This window comes from Hypomesus transpacificus, chromosome 23 (assembly GCF_021917145.1).
Source record: "Hypomesus transpacificus isolate Combined female chromosome 23, fHypTra1, whole genome shotgun sequence".
Taxonomy (NCBI): domain Eukaryota; kingdom Metazoa; phylum Chordata; class Actinopteri; order Osmeriformes; family Osmeridae; genus Hypomesus; species Hypomesus transpacificus.
In genome coordinates this window covers 15,968,438-15,990,891 of record NC_061082.1, presented here as the reverse complement: position 1 = coordinate 15,990,891, position 22,454 = coordinate 15,968,438, and the positions used below count along the sequence as shown (strand labels likewise).

The 22,454-nt window shown below is 45.9% G+C and overlaps 2 protein-coding genes across 2 annotated transcripts; both read right to left on the bottom strand.

Annotated features, from left to right (window-relative positions):
- Positions 1-8,799: 8,799 nt before the first annotated feature.
- Positions 8,800-11,547, bottom strand: gpr18 (G protein-coupled receptor 18). The gene is made up of 2 exons (XM_047047491.1): positions 11,319-11,547; positions 8,800-10,514 (listed from the first exon to the last, which is right to left on the bottom strand). The coding sequence occupies exons 1-2, from the start codon at positions 11,340-11,342 to the stop codon at positions 9,495-9,497; spliced, it is 1,044 nt and encodes a 347-aa protein (XP_046903447.1). The 5' UTR covers positions 11,343-11,547; the 3' UTR covers positions 8,800-9,494.
- A 1,311-nt stretch (positions 11,548-12,858) lies between these two features.
- Positions 12,859-16,955, bottom strand: gpr183a (G protein-coupled receptor 183a). The gene is made up of 2 exons (XM_047047490.1): positions 16,474-16,955; positions 12,859-15,084 (listed from the first exon to the last, which is right to left on the bottom strand). Exon 2 carries the CDS (start codon positions 15,051-15,053, stop codon positions 13,953-13,955), a length of 1,101 nt encoding a protein of 366 aa, XP_046903446.1. The 5' UTR covers positions 15,054-15,084; positions 16,474-16,955; the 3' UTR covers positions 12,859-13,952.
- Between the last annotated feature and the right edge of the window lie 5,499 nt (positions 16,956-22,454).

Here is a 22,454-nt window from a genome sequence, read left to right as displayed (position 1 = left end):
GGCACAGTGTTGACTGTATGCCTTTCACTGTACTGTAGGGACGATCTGGAGGTGATAATGGAAACACAAAAGGGAGTGATGGAAAAGAGTATGGTCTTTTAGTGTTTGCACGCACACACACACACACTGTAAACACATCATTTGCCCAGATTTGGAAACATATTGTGTCCATAACATTATAAACTGTACTGTATGTGGTAGCATTAACAGTAATACATGTAATGTTACTTACAGTAATCTGTTATACTGTTGAAGTATACAGTACTAGGGATGGGCATTCGACTAAATTGTCTTAATCGATCGTCGGGAGAATTAACGATCGATTTTCGATTGATCATTAAAAAAATTATATTAAAATTCACAATTTATAGGCTATATTAAAATGCAGTGAAGATAGAAAAAACACAGCGTGTTTCCGCATTGAGATCTGTAGTGTAAAGGGCCCTATTATCGTCCACTCTAAATCTCCAACGTTCGGGGCCCCATTATCGTCCACAACCGTTTCTTCCGTTAATTTCTTAAAGAAGATATGCAGCAGCAACGAAAGAAAGTAACTCATCGATATGTACACATCTTATATTGCTGCACACCAAATTACAGCTTCTTACTTCGAGATTTGAGGATGTAAATACGCTCTCAAACCGTATGTGTAGCATCTGCCTTCCGCAGCGTCAAACTGACAATTCTCCATTGAAAGTGGTTGGGTGGACGAATGGGACCCCCTGGCTAACTGCTAAAATCAGGAAAGTAACATTTCTAGGCATATCCGGATTGGATTTCAATACCGGAATGTTATAATATAGGTGTGTATCTATATATTAAAGTATGTGACATAGGCCTAACGTTTTTAATTTGTATTATAACGACATTTTGGTAACATTGCTAACGAGCGTCGAGAACTAGGTGGACGATAATGGGACCCCTTACTAGGTATTACAACAAAAACAACTATTTCTGTAACTCCTAGAAGCGGAGCCGACAGCTAGAAGCTGTGTTCAAACTCAACTGACCCTCGTTTTTTCCCGGCTAATTAATAGTGATGGGAAGTTCGGTTCTTTTTGCTGATTCGGTTCTTTGAATCTCGTTCAGTAAAATGAACGAATCTTTTTTCGAGTCATTTGTTCATTTCAGGGGGGGGGGGGGGGGGGGGGGGGGGGGGGGGGGGGTTGGGGGCTATACGTCCACTGCAAAGGACGTATAGTCCCTATACGTCCACTGTAGGTTAGTGCATGACATGTGCACCAGCAAATACTATTTCAAAATAAATTCCTGCATTAAAATAATGTATCATGAGGTTGTATGATTTGGTCATGTATTATCACACTAGCATTTAATTATCACGTCAAACAATTACACTGCACTAAACTGTAAGTGTAAATGTAAAGTGAAAATAACAAAACCAGTCAGTATGATGACTTGAGCGAATATCATTCATTCACGTCTTACTAAAACAGCGGCCACGCGAAAGGGAATAAGGAAACTGTTTCCTCTACTAAAAAATACAATGCGGGTCACGTGAAAAAAGGATCCAAAGACTCGTAGAAAGACCGAGTCGGGGAAGGAACTAATCATTCGTTTCCTCTAGCTACAGAGCCTATGCAGGTCACGTGAAAAATGATCCAAAGACTCGTAGAAAGACCGAGTCGGGAAAGGAACGAATCGTTCGTTTCCTCTAGCTACAGAGCCTATGCAGGTCACGTGAAAAATGATCCAAAGACTCGTAGAAAGACCGAGTCGGGAAAGGAACGAATCGTTCGTTTCCTCTAGCTACAGAGCCTATGCAGGTCACGTGAAAAATGATCCAAAGACTCGTAGAAAGACCGAGTCGGGAAAGGAACGAATCGTTCGTTTCCTCTAGCTACAGAGCCTATGCAGGTCACGTGAAAAATGATCCAAAGACTCGTAGAAAGACCGAGTCGGGAAATGAACGAATCACTCGTTGAGAGGACTCGTTACTCCCGAGTCCTTATAAGGATTCGTTCAAAATGAACGAATCGTTCACGAACGACACATCACTACTAATTAACAAAGCTTCATAAAAACCTTCGCCCTCAACAATACTTATGGGTAGCATATCCATCTCGATGGACTTACAGATCCGTTGGGTAATTTTCTCTGCTCGTTGTGCATCGCAGCTCCTCCGTGCTAGCACCAAGAGCAGGATGCACCGCCACTACCCAGGGTCGGATGTACGTTCTTCAAGTGGTACATCATTTGAGTCGTGGAGGAGTTGTATTTATACTCAGCTTTGCAGTGTTGGCAGTGAACAAAGTAATTTTTTAGTCAATATGGTCTCACGCTACACTTCGCCGTGACCTCTTCATATTTACTTTTGAAATAGCTACATGGAAACTCGCCGGTAATTGAGTAGGCCTGTGGCGTTTTTTTCCAAACATTGGCTTCATTTGGTAAAATGATTAATTGCTGCCACATAGCGAAATCCATTGCAATCCTTCAAGACTCACACTACGCAACAGAACACGCATTAGTTTTATCGATGAACAAATAATGTTATCGACTAAATTCTTAACGATCGATAATCGATCGTCGATTAATTATGCCCATCCCTATACAGTACCTATACTGTTTAGTACATATGGAAATGAACTGATACTGTATGATGTATATAGATGTAGACTACATTTATAAATGATATCCATGGTGATGTTTGACACCTGGGAAAAATCTACAGTCAATTTCAGAAAAATAATATGATAAACTATGTAAAAGTGAGTGTTGAGTGAGCGGCAGTTGATTTGTTTTGGGGGCCAAAAAACCATGCCCATTCATCTGGTGTTCAATGGAAGGGACCTCCTTGTGTGAGCATATTGTGTGTGTGTGTGTGTGTGTGTGTGTGTGTGTGTGTGTGTGTGTGTGTGTGTGAACCCAAAGGATTACTCTTCATTTTGTGCCTTTGTCATAAGTGATGGTTTTGAGTGATACTGAATGGTACCGAAAACAAAACACACACACATGAACACACACACACACACACACGTATACACACACTATTAACCTCCCCCCCAGCTCATCAACTTTATTTTGCAATCTTCCCTCAGAACCATTAGAATACCCTGAAGAAATGACTTTCCAATTAAAGGGGATCTTGGAGACTGAGGCTCCTTTATCTCCAGCTCCTGGAGTTCTTTATTCCAATCATTTAAATTGGAATTGATTTTTCAATTTAGCCACCAACTGCTCCGGACGCACAGCAGAAGACTCGAGTTGCGTCGCCGGAATATCTGTCATCACGCCGCCGTCCTCGCGCATCCGTGTATGGAGGTCCCAGACCCCTGAGCAACACAGTCTGGGTCTATGGGCGGTCAGGCTAGCTGGCTCGGTAGGTTTCTACTTGAAAGTGAACATGATCAATGTGTTCCCTCAAACTGTCAGTCACTTCCTTGTGGCCTGATCTCAGACAGTTGCTGATGGATCAAACCTTGCATCTTCGGCACATGTGATCTGACCACCAACAAACTCACAGAGCACTCGTGGTGTATCAGCACCCTTTCAATATGACCGCCCCCCCCCCCCCCCGTCGACAACAGGAAGCAGTCATCATCGCCGTGCGACACGCGCCCAAGTACGCTTGACCAACAGGAGTTTACGAAGTCCCCGCCAACAGCAGCCCCAGCTGCCTCTTAACGAGCTCTTCCTGGTTCCAACCCCGGCTCCCGCTTTACGGGGTGACAGCCTTAAAGCAGCCCGATTTCCAGCGGAGCCGTTCCGCAGATGTTTTTTTTCCAGAAGCGAGAGGAGCGGTCGGCCGGCGTGGCGGACGGCCGGCTCTTCCCCGGGCTGACGACAGCTGTGCCAGGGCCTGTTTTGTTCACCGTGCTCTCCCGAGTTGTTTTAATAAAGTTGTGTTGCAGGAATACGGGAGGGGGGGGGGGGAAGATTAATGGAGGCACAGGAAGTGTGTCAGTTGTGAGAGGATGCAGGAGAGAACGGGCCTGTCGCCATCTGTTCCCTCGTCTCTACAGCTCTGTTAGTGCTGAGAGGATCCGAGTTCCCACAGACGCACACGCACGCATGCAGCCCCTCGCCGTGGAACACAGAGCTAACGCGGCGCTAACACAAAACTTCACGTTATTGTGACAGAGACGAGAGCTGTTGTAGCTTTTGTCATTGTTTTCCCTCTTGCGTTTCTCTCTATTTCTCTCGCTCTCTCTCTTTTCCCTACCTCTCAGCATCACAAAGTTGGGCCCGTGCCATGGCGGTGAGATTTAGATGAAAGACAGTCTGGATGGAACGTGATTAAGAGGTGGGTTCCTGAGGCAAAACAGGACTTGGCGTCCGTTGAGAGGGAAACGTAATCAAATTAAAATGAAACAGCGTTATTGTTGTGGAGAGTGTTCTGTGCTTGTGTCATGTCAGAAGCGTAGCGGGGAACAGCTTAATAAAGGGGCTGCGCACTGGATAGAACAGCAAGATCTGAAGGGCTGCCGGGCGACGTAAACGCACATACACACACTAATGATCACCCATGGTTCCGTAAGAGCATTACACAGTAAACAGGGTTCTGAAAAGTAATGGGTCCTATATTCCATACCACAGTGATGTTCAACATCAATGATGGTACCATGAAATCGCTTAAGAGGTAACGCATGTGCTGTACAGTTGCAATGTGAGACCTCACAGAATGCTGCTATACCTTTAACATACTGTGGGGAATGTAGGGAGTCAAGTGGCTGAGCGGTTAGGGAATTGGGCTAGTCATCAGAAGGTCGCTGGTTTGAAATCCCGGCCATGCCAAATTATGTTGTGTCCTTGGGCAACGTACTTCACCCTACTTGCCTCGGGGGGGAATGTCGCTGTACTTACTGAAAGTCGCTCTGGATAAGAGCGTCTGCTAAATGACTAAATGTAAATGTATACCTATATACAGTATATCTACATCTATACGCTGTAAATATCAGCCAGCGCTGAGGAGAGTGCTGTCTGTGTCCAGTGGGTTATGTATGTTTCTGTTCAAGTGATTCAGATCCTGTCATGTTAAATGATGCCATGCGTCCTTTCCCTCTCTCCGCCAGTGAAGACATCTGTATGACATGATGAAGTTTCCTTCCTGAGCACCAATCCTGTAATTGAGCTCAGGGAGAGCAGACGTGATGAGCACACAGAGGGGCCACTCTGAACTCCGGCACACACCTCCCTCCTTCCCTCGCTCCCTTCCACACCGCTCTCCCTCTCCTTCCTCCCCAGTCTGTCTCTCCTTTCTCTCTCTCTTTCTCTCTCTCTCTCTCTCTCTCTCTCTCTCTCTCTCAGTCTCTCTATTTCTCCCTGCCTCTCTATCCCCCTCCCTTCCTTTCTTTCCCTGTGTTTGTCTCTCTCTTTGTTGCTCAATCTCTTCCTCGGTCTCATCTCTATCTGTTTATTTCTCCCTCTCTCTCTCTCTCTCTCTCTCTCTCTCTCTCTCTCTCTCTCTCTCTCTCTCTCTCTCTCTCTCTCTCTCTCTCTCTCTCTCACCTCCACTCACACAGGCAGTAGGGCCTGATTGCTTTGTAAAACAAGGTCTTACATTCTTCCTTTCCTTGGATTCCTCCGCGGCTATCCGCACCGTGGTGCAAAGGAGAAAACACTGTTCAGGAACATCGGTCTCCACCCGAGTCTCGCTCTCATCCGGAAACTTCCCGAGCAAGGCCGCGTTTGAGAATGACGACATCCGCACCCTCACGTCCTGTTATCCACGCTGGTTGTAATGTAGCTCTCTCGGTCTGGGGCTGGCGATAGCACAGCTCAAGAGGACGCCAAAGTGAGACTGGATTAAATATTAACACACCCGTCCCAGCCAGGCCACTGTCCCATCCCCACTTCACATGATACAATTAAAAACAGTACCGCCAACACCCCCCCCCCCCTCCCCTCCCTGTGTGCGGTTCAGAACACTCGATCCCCTCTGAACGCTGTCAAGAACACAGCGCTTTACCAACTTCAAATAAATCTCGTACTAATCTATAGAGAACCTGACAAGAGCAGCCTGAGGTTTCCAGCCACTTAGCTGAGTAGAGTCGGAAAAAAAGGGGGAGGGGGGGGGGGGCGGGGGCGTTCTACATTATTTATGTGCACTAATGGCGCCGCGTCTTGCTATGTGTGTGAATCAGCAGCAAACAATCTGCTAAAATAGACACGCGGGCTGTAATCAAGGCCATACATTTCCTCCTCGGTCCTTCCTCTCCCTCTCTCTGCGGCGCGCTAACGGCAGGGTCAATTGGAGTCAGTTTGATAGCGAGCACAGCGCCTCGCAGCGCGTTATCCTCTTATAATGGAGACGGAAGACTTTGTGGTGTACATTTCATTTGCCAACGCAAAAGGCCCGAGTGTGTGTGTGCGTGGGGGAGGGGACGACGACGACGACTGCATGTGTGTGTGTGTGTGTGCGCTAAATATCCCAGTACTGATCTTCCAGCTCCTACAGAGCACAGAACAGCCACATGTGGCTTGAGCGTTCCGCCTGCTACCATAGACATGAACAGTACCTGCACTTCCCAGGCCTGTGTAGCAGACAAAAGGAATCCATTAATGTAGAGCTCTCAACCAGAAACTCACCAGGGGGAGCCTCTGCAGCACCACTAGGTACACACATGTGCCTCTCATTTCCTTCGGTTGGCTGGGAGGGTCCCCCCTACACCCCCACAGTCAACTCGATTGGGAGAGGGGGGCCGGGGAGTGGGGTGGAGCCTGCTGGGGAGGGGGGGGGGGGGGGCACTGTGTATTGAAGTGCCCTAAGAGAACGTCTAAATGATGTAAATGGAGACATGTGCAGGTAGCTAATGCCCCTAACATAGCTGGGCCCTGTGGAGGCTTGTTGTGGGGGTCTGGTGGAGGCCGAGGCAGTGCGTAATTACTGCAGGGTTCTTTCATGTTCCTATAGGCTGTAATGGAAACAGCATGAGGGCTGGCGATGAAGTCCAAGCATGGGGCTTACTGTACTCCCATGTACAGTTACGAAAGCCGTTCTTTCGACGACGACTCATGGAATGACTGACGAATCAGCTGTTTATGCTCCAATAGGCCAGTTGGGGCACGCCGTGGTTGGGAATGACTGAAACTTACTTTAATAATGACCAACCTGTCTTGGGAATGTTGGGATGTGTGCCCGATGAACAGGCACACCGACGGGAGGCCTCGTGCGACGAGGGCCCTGCGTACTTCGTGTCGGTGCTCACGAGTTGAGATCTGGAGACGAGCGCGAGCCCCGTGTGACGGATCGCCCAATCAAAGCAATATTTGGAAAACAAATCCAGGGACGGCCGCTCTGATCATCACTTGATAGTGTGCTGACACGCAAACTCTATTAAGCTGTCTTCAAATATGCAAAATGATATGATTTTACAATGATTACATATTCACTTCCCCAGCTGGCTGGCTGCGCGCGTCTCCATTTGTCATCGACTATTGTGTCCAATTATATGATTAGCTTTGAACACTCCAGTACTTGGAGAGCTCTCGTGTGTTCCGCCGAGCCGAGCGATTCACAAACAAAGTCATTACAACATGTATTCACACATATCAAATAACGAAACAGATGGCCACTGAGCTCGTCGCCTGATTTGTTTTCCACACGAGCGGCGGGAGAAAAGGTATTTTCACCGAGCTTCGTTTAATGCTGACTGTTTTTATTCCCAGAGAAGAGCAGCTGGCTGTCGCGCTGTTGGATCAGCTCGAATGAAAGACAATCTTGTTTTCATTAATTTTTCGAGACAACAAAGGCGCTTGTTGTGAAGATTTCGAGTTGCGGCAGAGTAAAGCTTCCGGATAATTCATCACAGGGACTCGACAGGAAACGTAATTGTTTTAAATGTCAGTCGCTGTGCAGAGCGTCTTAGGTTTCTCTTTGATGCGTAACAGGTGGAACAGACAGAACCCACCCCTGCTTGATTTGACCTCTGACCTCCTCGGTTATAAATCCCATTGACTGAATGAGTGAATAATAAAATTGTATTTGGGCAGAACCAATGAACAATAAACCAAACATGTTAAAGATGGACCACAGTACGGGTGGCAGTCTGGATATCCCAACCCGAGTATACCCAACTCACAACGTCCCACCAGTATCATTCATCTACCCTCGTCACTTCCAGTCGAGCACGGAAGCATAATCAGTTGTTGATCTTTTATCCTAGCCAGAGAGATGGGGAAACGAGTTAAGAGTCATTTCCTCTCACACGCAACATGGTAGACAATATGCTATTCAATTGAATATCCCTTCGCTGATATACAGATCCTGGATGGTGTAAATTGCTAAAGCACAGGTGGGAATACAACCACAGACCCTAGACAACCCACCATCATGAGTCACTGGCTATGCAGTCACCTAGTCACCCAGCCATCCAGTAAAGATTAGACTCACTGTGTGGTCTGGTCCACACTTACCATCTTACTCATAGGCAATTCGACAACAGCAACATATTTTCATGTTTGTTCATGTAGGGCCTTCTCACATACTCCAACTCAGAAAAGAAACGAACAAAACATGTCAATCTAATAAAATACAGATGGAAGTCACTTTTACCCTACCTATCTTTCTTCTCTTTCTCAACACTTAACACGTTAGCATGATCCAGTGGGATCAACGCTCCTGTACTCCTGTTGAGCTGATTCTCCTGGACAGGTGGCTCTGTCCTGTTCACCAGGGTGTGCTGCCACCTCCTGGTCAGGTTGTATAACTGCATCTCATCTCCATTTTTCCGCCGTCTCATTTCCAGTAGCACAGCACCTCCCTCTGGCAGGGTTGAACAGCCCCTGCTCCCTCACTGCACTGTACATACTGAGCACACAAAAACACAAACTGCTGTGGCAACAAAACAACAAAAGTCATTTTATATATGTATGTACATATGTCACGACCTTATGTTGAGGATTATTGTCGTTCTGTATCAAATCGAAATGATAACATCTACAAGACAAGGTTGACACATTTTACAATGATGTCTCAGTGAAAGAAGATAAAGAGACCACAGTGTCCTGTCTACAGCTCTGAACCTCCGAGCAGGCGGACTAGATTTAAGTTATGAAACAGACAGATGACAGAGAGAGAGATATTGTGGTCTTGGAGGACACACAACTTACAATGTGACAATCCGAAACAGATTCGGTAGTTAGACGTGAGCAAGAGTTTATTTTTATCTCAACAGGCCTACAGAATACTGAATACAAAGTGAGGCCGGTGTGTGTGTGCATGCTTGTGTGTTTGCATACGGGTGTGTGTGTTTGTGTGTGCATGTATGAGGACATGCTTGTACGCGTGTTTGTGTGTGTGTGTGTGTGTGTGTGTACTTTATATTCCACAAGTCTCAGGTGTAAACCAATCAGTCTTGAAAGCAGACGTTTACGCTAACAGAACACAACACTTCCACAGTGTGAATTGGAATCTCGAAAATGAATTAAACAGTGTTTGTATGAGAAAACACGCTAGTAATCCGTGTGACATGGCTCTTGTCAATACGCCGGCACAGGAGTCTCTCAGTTCCTCAACTCCCCCATCTTCCTCCTCAGATCATGGCGCTGGTCAGGTTGCTAAGCGACCTGACGCTGCCCGTATGCGTGTGCCGGCTCTTCCGGCGCACGCTCCGCAGGTAGTTCCTGTAGAGGATCACGCTGATCACGCGGTCCTGGAACTGCTTGGAGACGATGTAGTAGAGGATGATGTCCAGCACCGTGCTGAGGTTCATCAGGAAGGTGGTGAAGGCCGCCCAAACGTTGAAGTCCCCTCCCCCAGCCCTCTGGAGGAGCAGGACCACCAGGCACACGTGGTAGGGCACGAAGCACACCAGCATCTGGACGATGAGCGTGATGATGATGCGGATGGACTTCTCCTTCACCTTGGGCTTGAGCTTGGAGGTGCGCCCGTGGACCAGGTTGTCCACGATGACCACGTAGCAGCCGATCATGATGCCGACGGGCACCAGGAAGAAAAAGACGAGACGGGCAAAGTGGACGGGGTTGTCGCGGCGTAGGTGGACGATGTCGGTCATCTTCAGGCACGTGGTGAAGTTGGCGGCGGCGTCGGGGTCGTCGTCGGGGAAGAGGAGGGGCACGGTGCTCCCCAGCGTCATGAGCCAGACGCCCACGCACGCCAGCAAGGCCTTGGGGATGTTCTTGAGCTCCTTGCTGTGTCTCGGTTGGACGATGGCCACGTAGCGGTCGGCGCTGATCATGGCGAACAGCCACAGCGCGATGCAGGGGTAGAAGACGGTGAGCGCGGCCGTGACGCGGCAGAAAAAGTCGCCGAAGGGCCAGCGGTCCATGGCGTAGTAGACCATCCTGAAGGGCAGGAGGAAGATGAAGAGGAGGTCCACCACGGCCACGTTGATCATGTAGACGGTGACGGAGTTCCTGCGCTTGGTGGTGAGGGCGAACACCCACAATGCCGTGAGGTTGACGACCACGCCGATGGCCAGGAGGACGCTGTAAAACACGAGACTGGCAATGCGATATTCAGCGGGCATCAGCTCATCAGATGGGTCCAGGCTGACAGCTGCCTTGGAGACGTTAGGCCAAATCCTGTTTGACTGCAGAGGACAGAGAGTCATGAGGAAAAAACTCGGTGAAACACAACAATTATCTACGACCTCCAAGTGTGATGAATGTAAAGGTCCAAAAAATGGAAGTGAACCACTTTGTAGATAAAGTACTGTATGGCATATCTTGGGGCAGAAGATATAAACGTGTTTACAGTTTGCACAACCCGGTTACTCAATGATTTGAATGTTTTTTTAATAGCAGTGCAGCTGCAGCCTCCACACGAGATGAAGAGGAAGACACGAGTTTCAGTCTGACTGTGGATGCGGCTGACTGTAGCTCTATGCTTCAGCTTAGATCGTACAGTATTTGATGTCCACAACCACAGAAATAAGAGGCGACAACATCTGCTACGTCAAGTTCCATGCTGCATTATGGTATGATCTCAGACACTTCACAATACCCATCCTTAATTCACATGAGTATAAGGAAGTGTTTTTTTTTTAAATAAAGAAGTGTAACTTCAAAAACGATTCCCTTGGATTTTGCAATTTCTTGTAAATGCCTCTGCCGCCCAGAACCACCTTCCTCCCTTAGAGATGTAATGTATCTGTTTTTGAGCTGACGTGTTTAAATCATGCCAGATTCTTTCAAGAATATTACACGACAATAACAGCACCATGATAAAGGAAAGCAAACGAAGGAAAACCAAGTTGCGTTCCCTATCCTAACCATGGCAAGGTAACACTAAGCCACATGTACACCTCCCAGTGCGAATGTAACTTGTCAGACTGCTTGCTTGAAATATTCAAAAGTCTCTTTTCCAGTAACATGACCTAACATCTTATGCTTACCTCTGGGACGGCCGCAGAGTCCATGTTCTTCTAGATTCTCACCATCCCGATGGACAGGCCTCTCTCTTCATCCCACCCGTGCAAGCTACTGTATAGAGGAACGGCGGCCGATTGACTTTCTCACTGACGTTCTCACTCGGGGCTGAGTTCGAGCCACGCGAATGGGAAGTGAATCTGTTTTTTTTTTAGTTCAGTGCAACGGATGACATGGTGCGACCGACTAGAGGCTGAAGCCCCCCTCCCTCCCCCCTCCACCTCCTAACATCCTGTTCAGCCACCCCCCCCCCCACACCCCCCCCACCACAGTTACTGTAAAGCTCACAAAGCTACAGCAACACTAGAAAGACAAACGGAGCAAAAAGCGAAAATGTTTGCAGTCTCCAATTACACCCCCTTAAAGAAAATGATGTGCCATTAGAAGGGGGAGTGTGTGTGTTGGCGTGCGTGCGTGCGGGTGGCAGACAGAGCGATGGCAGATTTAGGGCGAGTTATTGATTGGAAAAGTGGGGTCTGTCACAGCACATTAGTTCTCAGGGGAGTCATCCACAGCAGGTTGGCTGTGAGAAGCATCTGCTGCCTGCGAGATGTAATTAAAAACAGGATGTTGAGGCAGTTGCCATATAAACAGGAAATAAGATGGCAGTAATAGACACTTTAGCACTGTCCTCGCCGTGAGACGGTTTTATACCTCCGCCTCCACCGCTCTTGATGCATGCAAGCCGCAGCGCACAGGTGAAACGCCCAAGGTCAAACTGGACCAGAATACTTATTGGAGGAGGAGAGTGGGTGTTTGTGTTTGTGAGTTGAAGCTAAGTCTCTGCATGCGTGTGTGTTCGTGTGTGCATGAACGTGTGTCCATTCATGAACATCTGTCCATTGGGGACAGCACATACACATGCTGACAGCCAGCTCACATGGGACACATATCAACCTAACTTTCAGGCTGAAAGAAAATGTCATCTCCGGTCTTACGATTTCCACAAGCATCACAGACCGTCTCCCCCACTGGAACATCTTACACACAATGGAACAGCAACTCTGTCACACTTTCCCGCACCACCTCTGTGATATTTCCTCCTCTAAGCCATGGAACCGTTCTGCACAGGCCATTTGATTTCTTTTAAAGGTTACATGGTGTTTCTAATACTCTGATGTACGTCGGTTGTAGTGTAATGTGGATAGGATCAGAGATATGGCTGTCACACTGGGTGACCCAGACGCTTCTGTAATAAAACTGACTGGATAGAGAATCAGTCCACATGCAGAAACTCAGAGAAACAACCTTTTACTTAGAGCTATATAAATAACCACAAACTGTTCTCAGATTTGGACTACAAATGGACTACAACTCCCAAGAGACTGAGTTGTTGACGGCGAGGAGTTGAGGATGCTGTTTAGTTTTTTATTGCATGCCCTTCCATAATAACCTTCCATGCTCTGGTAATGCGTAATTTTTATTCCATATGATATTAAACGCTGAATATGATGGAAGTAGCTTTAATGAGTAGAAATGCCATTCATCTAAATGATTTCCCTGGATATAATTACCTCTCTGCTACTCTCCCTGTCTCCCTCTCTGACTGTCTGATACATTTCAGCGACCAGATGGTGTATTGTGTTCATTGCAATATGTTGTTTTGACAACAGTCTGTGTGATGTTGTCTTTGTCATGTGCTTGCCTCTGCAAGTCTGTTTCTCTTTGGTATTTATAACTGTACATGTAATATTTGTGAGGAACTGCCAAATGCTATGTATGAGAAGATTAATTCCAAATCTAATATTGTTTTAATACTGACTGTTTTAATACAGCAAATGCTATCTATGACCGCTAGGCGCTAGGACACTGAATTCGAACTCTAGACATCAGTAACCAAGATAGGGATATGTCAGTCGTCTTCTTACTTCTGTATAACATTGCCCTCTAGAGGCTAAACTGGTCGCACAGTGGTTCACAATCACGTTTAAACACCATTGCTTACAGAAAAATACCACTAGTATTTTCCCTGTGAAATATTTATTAGAAATGCAATGACAATAAGAATGGCCCTTGAACGCTCTTGCAAAAAGAAGGTCCATTCACAAGCTTTACATCATGAACAACTGTGCAACAACAATATGTACATGAGGCGAACACTACAGATCTCGATGTTTGAAAAGAATTCCACAAATGAAATAATCTGAAATCCTAATTTTCTCCTACTATTGGTACAGTACAGACAACGTGTTTATTAAAATGAGATTGTGTCTTCTGAAACTGTAAGAGGAACAACCCTTTGATTTCAGTTTCTGTCACCTCGGCTCTACTCTCCACCAGAGGGACCTGATGAGAACTAATGAGAACATGCTAGTATGCTTAATATGAAGTCATACCATGTTTTTCTGGATGATGCAATGTTGTGGCTTTGTTGAATCAGAAAAGCAACATAGCCATGAGTCTGGCTGACGATGCCTGATGCCTTGACAAATACTGTCTTGATTTCCTCACACTTCAACTCCACATTGAGCAAAAGTGTAAAACAAGGATACCACGACGCTCGAATGTGTGAATCTCCTTTCAATCCGGTCAAATGAGTAGCACAGCACCACCCTGAAACCCGTCATATCTCTCCTCTGTCCCCCTCCCGCTGTCCCCCTTCACGAGTTGTACCTGGAAGAATTGAAGTAAATCTTGTTCCCGTCGATCATGTCCCGTGACGAGCCCTCGGGCGAGGTTCGGACGGCGCTGGAGAAGGACACGCTCACCTGCCTCTTCAGCAGCTTCAGGACTTTCCTCTTGTAGCCCTTGCAGGCAAAGAAGTAGATGAAGGGGTCCAAGCAAGAGTTGAGGTTCATCAAGCACACGGTGAAGTGCAACGACACCTGGAAGGCCGTGAGTTCCGCGCAGTCCGGCTCGGAGACCAGCTTGCGGACCATGTACTGCAGCAGGTCGATGTGGTAGGGGCTGAAACACACGACGAACACCAGCGACACGCAGCAGATGACGCCGATGGCCTTGCGGCTCCGACCCGACTTATCCGTCAGGTGATTGGCGCGGGCCGTCAGGCGGAGCTTGAAACACAGGACCGAGTAGCACACCAGGATGGTTACCACGGGGATGCCGTAACCTAGGAACACGGCGCCAATCAGCATGTAGGCGATGTTGGGCACCTTCTCGAAGTTGGGATACTCCATGCAGGTGACGTGGCCGTCCGGTTCGGTGTGGGTCATGGACATAGAGAGGAGGGGCAGCGTCTGCATCAGAACCACCGCCCACACTGCCACGCAGATGTAGCGCACGTGGCCGACCTTGCGGAAGCGGGAAAACCGCAGCGGCAGCACCACGGCGATGAAGCGGTCCACGCTGAGGCAGGTCATGAAGTTGACGCCGGCGTAGGTGTTGAGGTAGAACAGGAGGCCTGTGAACTTGCAGAGGGCCTCTCCCATTGGCCAGTGGAAGCCCAGGGCGTAGTAGATGATGCGCAGAGGCAGGGACAGGGTGAACAGGATGTCAGACACCACCAGGTTCAGGGAGTAAAGGGTGGTGGCGTTCATCTTTTTCAGGTTTTGCCGGATGACGTGCAGTGCCAACGTGTTGCCCAGCAAGCCCACAAGGAAGACAACGATGTAGAACAGAGGGATGAGAACTCTGGAATACTCCCGGTGGGCATACAGGGTACTGCAGTTGGTGCTGGAGTTGGGAGATGAGGAGAAAGAGGAGAAGGAGGGTGGAGGTTGTGTGGTGGATCTCACTTCCATTTTGGAATCAGTGAGTTGGGAATTTGTATACCTGCAAAGACAGATCACAATGGTTATTATGACAACCAAGAACATGTACAGTACATGGAGATCTCGCTCACTGCAAAATCATCGAAAGTATTCAAACGCAAAACCCTGTCCCACACTCTACTGTAAATGGTTGTCATCTGAGACTAAATCCGTGTTCAATAAATGAGAAATTATCTCTATTTAAAAATATGACCTTTGCATCGATAACTGAAATCTAGTTTCACTGAGGAAGTGCAACACATGCTTCTCAACATTTATGAGCCACATTGTGTTATTTTAAGAGTTGCTTTCCAAACTGTATGTGTGCTAAGATGTCTGAACAACTAAAGCACTAAGAAAATGTACATTTGTTAGGCTGCAGTACAAATGTCCGAGCCACAAAAGAATAAAGTCAGTGTTCATCTGTGTTCTGGTTACATTAATCTGTTTTAAGTTCACAGGTCAATTCCTATGCTTTGTTTTTGCACATGCTTTGAGACATATTCAATAGCCACTTACAATATGTTGACCCACACCAAATTTCGGGGCACATTCAAAAACTAAAAAAAAAACTGCCTTGGCGGAAACCTCAGAACAATGCCAGCGCTAAGCTCTGAACGCAGCTGCAGGGGTCACATCACAGAAAGAAAAGGTGCTGAAAGACCTTCCTCCACACAACCGGATGTGTCCACCTCACTGGGACAGAGAAGGGTCTGTCCTCACCGTGACCTTCCAGGCTCCCACATGCCTACTGCAAATCCCAGCACTACACAAAACACGTTTCCTAGCCATTAACACCTATGAAGGACTCTGGCCATGAACCCCTTTAGCACTATTTTTTTGGGGTTGTTCACAATGTGTACTTCTTGTTTTTGACTACCCGCAATGCTGTGGGGCTATCTTGTTGTTATTATCAGTGACCTATGCACTTTGTAAAGCTCTCTCTTGGAAGTCGCTTTGGATAAAAGCGTCTGCTAAATGAATAAATGTAAATGTAACTCTGGGTGATTTCATTCAGGGGAATTTTACACGTTATCACACTGCCGTGATTTGATTGTTTTGGTCTTCTGTGTCATATGTGTTACTATAAAGCCTGTTATTTGATATCTGGAATCCTAATGACGATTGATTCATTCAGTTTTGAAGCCCTCAGAAAACTCCAAACCTCTGTCATATAAGCACCAATGAATGAATGTGTATGTTAAAACTGATTTTGCTGATTCTCCTGGCTCTAAAATTGTACTGGTTCTAGCCACAGTTGCGTGTGCCCAGGTTTTTGTTAGGGACATCTCAAAGGACAGGTGACGCACCCACACACATCCTCGCTCAATCCCATTACTACACATTCATCAAGCGTATTAATGATAAAAATGCCCTATGGTATGACCCCATAAAACAAGCATGAACTCACCAAGTAACTGACGGTAGAATTATGTTATATCCTTTCTCTCCAAGTGTCCTGTGGCCTGGCACGGTGTAGGTTCTTACTACAAGATGATCCCAGACCTGGCTGGCCCCGTTTAGCTATGCTCCACTCAGAATAATACAGAAGTTTGAGTCAAACCATAGTGACACAATTTCCTGTGTGGATGTTTACTCTCTCTCTCTCTCTCTTTCTCTCTCTCTTTTTCTGTCTTTTCTCCTCTCTTTGGTAATGAAACTTTCACCACCTGTGTGCGTGTGGCACACTGAGAGGATCTTTACTGTTATGAGTAATACGCTGATTTTCTCAGAATTACTGTTAATTACTTACTCTTATTCAGCCAGTGTTTGTGCCATGTTAATCGATAAACTTTACTATGACCTCAGCAAAACAACCTATCTACCACATTATTGTAATTAATTAAATTAACTTGATGGATTACACTGTACAAACAATACCTTGTCTAATTTGGCATGGCCGGGTCATAGATACTGGATTTCTGGGAGGAAATAGCTTGCCACATGGTGTGCCATGTGCGTCTGTACACTGGGGAGGATGTGGCTTTAGCTGAAAGCACTTGCGTGACAGTTCCTTATCATCTCATTAAAGAGTTTTTTTTATAACTTGGCTATTTGTTACAATTTCACTAAAAGGGTCGTGGCTCAGCATGAGCTTCATACCATCTAGAAACAGCATGTTCACACGTGCGCACAGACACACTCATCCACACACCATCTCCGTGTTTTGATTTGTATTATGTTCTGACAAGAGAGCTTTGAACGAAGCTCCTATCCCATTACTAATGGAATGGCTCTTCTTAAAGGGGAAAACAAATAGGATTGTTTTTCAGTTCAAATACCACCGAATGTCACATGACAAATCTCGAGAGGTGATCAAACTCAACGTTCCATCTTAGGAACGTCCTCCACCTTTAAACCCCAGACTACTTTTTGTTCAGCACATTTTACATCGTACATATACAGTACCGTACATATATAGGCAGTACGTGAAATGCTACCTGTTTGGGACAGAAAGCAAGCTTGCATCCATAATGCAGAATGAAAATGGTTGTACCGTAGTACATCATCATAGCACTTATATTGTACTGTATCAGGCTGTATCAACATCTTATGGGACATACTAAATCTGTGTTAGGCGAACAAAGGATGGTAGTACATTGTCATAAAAAGAATACGCGAGCTCTTCAGGTGAAACAAGAAGAGATTAGTTCCCTAAACAACTTGACAAATTCAGTGTCAAATCTGAACAACACGTCCTGTATATATAATGCATTAAAAATGAAATCTGACCTATCCTGAAAGCACAAAAGTCAAATGGCAAAAAACAAATTTCTGTCCCAACTGTCACAAAGGTCGCATTGATGTTTCTAGAGACAGGCATGTTTGTATTTCACAGCTTGGTTAACACTCCCCCTCTAGGAAAAAAAAAAAAAAAGGTGTCGAACAACGCTATGTTGAGAAGCCTAATACCCGGAATGACTTCAATGCCTCACTTCTGTTAACATAGTTGCATGTTTTTTGATGTTGTCTGTATAGGGACACATTCGAATTTGGGAAGTATTCGATTGGGTATTTGAGAACTATTCGATTGTACACTACTTCCCAATAACACTTGAGTGTTTGTGAATGTTATAATGCACTGTCATGTCCAAGTCATGGATGTCAAATTCAATAGGCTCGACATAGGAATGGACAGATGTTTTTCTGTCTCGAGGTTCTTCAGCACTGTTCTTCTCTTATGTCAAAACACGTGGGCATGTTCTTCCTTCGGTGTGAACGAAATGGCATGTCTTCCTCTGAGCACTCTTCTCCAGGTTCCTCTTCTAGGGTGGAGGGTGGAGTAGAGACGGGGATCAGCCCCTGTGGTTGAACAGGGGGAAGAGGTGGACTTCCTCTTGGCTCGGCCTTGTGTGGCTGACTCACAGGCGCGCAGAAACTGTGCTGACAGACAGACAGCCTCGTGGGCAGTCAGGATACTCACTCACGGCATTGGCCTATTCATAGCGCCAGGAAGGGGCGTTATTAGACGCTTTTTACTGGGGCACTGCCCCAGTATAAATCTGCTGTGGCCCAGTAAAATCAAAAGTTTGAGTTTTAACAATTTACTACAAGAGTCATCGCATTCATTTAGATTGATAATCCCGGAAAAAATAAACGCAGTATCCCAATCAACGCTTGTAAAAGTGTTTAACCGAAAACACAAACCAATGCACGCTGTATTCCATGTCAGCGCGCTCTTCTGAGCTTGCCGAATAGCCACTGCAGCACGCACACAGAAGTCCTGGTGTCGAACTGAGGTGAATTGAGGTGCACTAAGAAAACATTACAAAACTAAAGATCGTTTCCAAATGATAGGTCTACCGATCATCTTATTTGGACTAAAACATGCGCGCTCGCATGAACTATGGATGTCCCTGCCAAAGCTTATATCAAACTTGCGTCCCTGAGCTGTTGTATAGTGGGTTGAGCAAGGGGACTTTCCATAGCCTAGTGCATTGTGCGCCGCAAGCTTGAAAGAAAAAAAAGGGATATGGAAAAAAGCAATAGGGGCCTGTGCCCCGGTAGAGTTTCATGTGTAACAACGCCTCTGGTGCCAGGGAGACAGCCACAGTGCGGAAAGCTCTGGTCAAATCTGTTAAATGTGCAGTTCAGTAGCCTAGATTAGAAATCCCACAAGCAGATTATTAAGAGTTGTGCTGGTATTTGTTGACATAGTTAAGTATATTGTAATGGGTTCAATACTGGCCACCAAAAAAACTAACTTTTCACTGTGGTTGAAAGGAAGAGGGTAAACTGAACAGTGTATTAACATTAACCAAATGATGCCAATACCAATGGAAATTGCAGTTATTTCAGAATCAGAGTTAGTTTTATTTGCTCTGTAAGTTGACACATACAAGGAATTTACTGTGGCAGGAAGGTGCGTACAATAAACATAAGGATCTTAAATAAAAGTAGTGTACAAAGTCTGACTGATACTAAAGAACAAAACAATATGTAAAAGAAATCAAAATATAAATTAGATATAAAAACAAAAATAGGGCAACATAACAAGGTGGCTTGTGCAGATCAAGTGTGAAAGTCAATCAATTCAATCCTTGGCCTTGTTGAAGAGGCCAGGGGCGGATGGAAAGACACTGTTCTGACTGTTCTACTTATGGTGTGAGGTTTTGGTCCTGATGGACCGCAGCCTTCTGCTAAAGGGGAGTGGCTGGAACAGAGTGTGTCCAGGGTGGGAGGAGTCAGCCACAATCTTCCTTGCTTGGCTCAGGGTCCTAAAGAAGTGCAGGTCCTCGAGGGTAAGCAGATTGCAGCCGATCACCTTCTCAGCAACGCGGGTGATATGTTGCAGTCCGCTCATGTCCTTGGCAGTGGCAGCAGCCTACCAGATGGTGATGGAGGAGGTGTGGATGGACTCAGTGATGGCTGTGTAGAAGTGCACCATCATTGTCTTTGGCAGGTTGAATTTCTTCAGCTGTCGTAGGAAGTACATTCTCTGTTGTGCTTTCTTAGTGAAGTTGAGCTGATGTTCAGTTCCCACTTGAGGTCCTGGGAGAGGATAGTGCCCAGGAAGCGGAAGGACTCCACAGTGTTGACTGGGGAGTCGCACAGGGAGATGGGGGTGAGTGTGGCTGTGTTCTCCCTGAAGTCCACAACCATCTCCACTGTCTTGAGAGCATTGAGCTCTAAGTTCTGGCTGCACCAGGTCAGGTTGTCAGCTTCCCACCTGTAATCAGACTCATCCCTGTCAGAGATGAGCCCAATGAGGGTGGTGTCGTCCGCAAACTTCAGGAGTTTGACGGACTGATGTCTGGAGGTGCAGCTGTTGGTGTACAGGGAGAAGAGCAGAGGGGAAAGGATGCAACCCATTTGGCTCTATGGGTTAAATCAGAGCAAGAATGGTAAAAACTAAGGTTAAATGAAATGGATATTTAATAACATAACAAATGAATGCAATCAATTACAATGTTACAAATTGAAGGTTTTACATATTACTTACCCTACCTTGATTATTGTAAATCAGGAAGAGAAAGCAAGAGGTAGGGAAGGAGAAGGAGTGAGACAAGCCAGAGCTGAGGAGAAGGCCCTCAGGAGATGAAGAATCCACAGAACAATTGTGTTAAAAAATCGAGCTTGTCTGGTGTAGTTTTGTGCGAAGACAGTACAATTGAGTTGTGAGTTATTTTGTGCCTGTTGAATTGTGAATACCACGCTTCTGGTGTAACTGGTGTTAATTTGGGTGAGCAGAGCTCAGCCGTGCTATTTAACCAAAGTCGCTTTTAACTTATCATTCATGCAAACAACCTCCACTCAGGAAATCCTTTTTAGTGGTATCTGATTCAAAGAATCGCAGCCGTTGACGCCAAAGAGTTGAGGTGAAGTGAGGTATTTTGAAGGCTGGGCTGAGAGGGCTCCGATCATCTGGAACAAAGATGGCTGGTTAATTCAGAGAGCCAACTTACTTACTGCCACTCAGTGTTTAAATGAAAACAAACTCAAATCTCTTCAGGCATTCTGACTGTGCGACTGAAGTGTTACTCAAATCTAAACGTAACCTTTGGAGACCCATCCCTACTTCCACCGTAAGTCCCTTTCTTTAGTGTGGGAGGTGGGGGGTGAGAGTAGTCACTTCCACGACCGTTCTAATATTTGCACCATTTTTCATTTAATCTTCATCTTATATACTGTATATTTATTCTGTTAGCAGACACTTTTATTCAAACTATCGTACAAAATGCACATACTGTAGTGAGTGTGTAAGATACTTTTTGTGTAGGCAGTGCACACACTTCCCAACCACCCGTCATTGGACTCAAACTCTGCACCACCGATTCCGCAAGCGTGACCTGCACTATCACTTACGCCAGCAGAATACTAGCTTCTTGCTGGTGTGGGTGGTCCGTACTCATACCAAGGAGTGAGTTGAGACAATACACATCGGCTGTAAGTGCACAAGATAATCAAGGACTAGAACTACCCAGTAAGTGCCTGAAGATGGCCTGTGTTACAAGACACAGTGCACAGTGCAGTCAGTAATAACATCATATCAAACATTTTCATTTGATCTCCTAGGAGGAGATTGCTTTTTGTTGGAAGTCTTTCCTTGTCTTTGAGTGTTTAGGTTGGATGTAGATGTTGATGTGTGAAACTGTGCGGCCATGGTTTGACATTGATTTGAAAAACGTCCCTAAATCTGCTCAAATCAGATTTGAATTCTAAAACAGATATGTGTTGGCTATTTTAAAAGGGCCTGAGCCATTTCCAAACAGTCTGTTGGGTAAGTTAGTGCAGCCAGTGTAGTTAATGAAGCTAAAGGTGTCACTGCAGAAAGAGAGCAGATTGCAACACTTGGACAGGAAACCTTTCAGTGGATGCGCTCTCTCACCGACTGTTTCAAAAACACATTTGAGTAACGGCTTTAGTGTCAATCTAAGGATAAACATCGAAACTTCCTCCTAACAACCTGTTTGTGTTCAACTGAAAGCCATTTGAGGGAGGACTGGGTTGTGGTTTCCTTTTGCATGGTTAAGTTATTTTATTCAGTAAAGCAATTTGAAAAGTGCCTATTAAATTCCCTTAAACTATTCATGGTTTTGTGAAGTTCATGCTTGTTCATCCATTGCTACAAACCACAAAGTTTTGTTTTCTTGTCCAAATGTTTCATTTTATTGTTATCGAAAGGAATCAAGTTCAGTGATGGAAGTTTTCAAATATCTGTGCGTTCTAAGAACGCTCTAGAACGCTCTTAGAACGCTCCTAAGAAGCTCTTAGCGTAAAGAGCTTCTTAACAAATCTGGGAAACCTGGCCATTGAGAGTTGGCGTGTACAGGCCAATTTATACTTGTGCGTTTTTACGGACACGCACACAGGGAACGCCCTCTCCGTGTCCTCTCCGAACCCCTCGGAGCTCTACGTGCACCTCCTGATTTTCCTGACTATCCGTCCGTC

What these genes read in the sequence shown, in the direction of transcription:
- gpr18 (XM_047047491.1), bottom strand. Translation starts at nt 11,342, where the DNA reads ATGGACTCTGCGGCCGTCCCAGAG. An exon ending in ACTCTGCGGCCGTCCCAGAG is followed by an intron (nt 10,515 to 11,318) that starts GTAAGCATAAGA and finishes TGTCCTCTGCAG; the next exon opens with TCAAACAGGATTTGGCCTAA.
- gpr183a (XM_047047490.1), bottom strand. Translation starts at nt 15,053, where the DNA reads ATGGAAGTGAGATCCACCACACAACCTCCACCCTCCTTCTCCTCTTTC.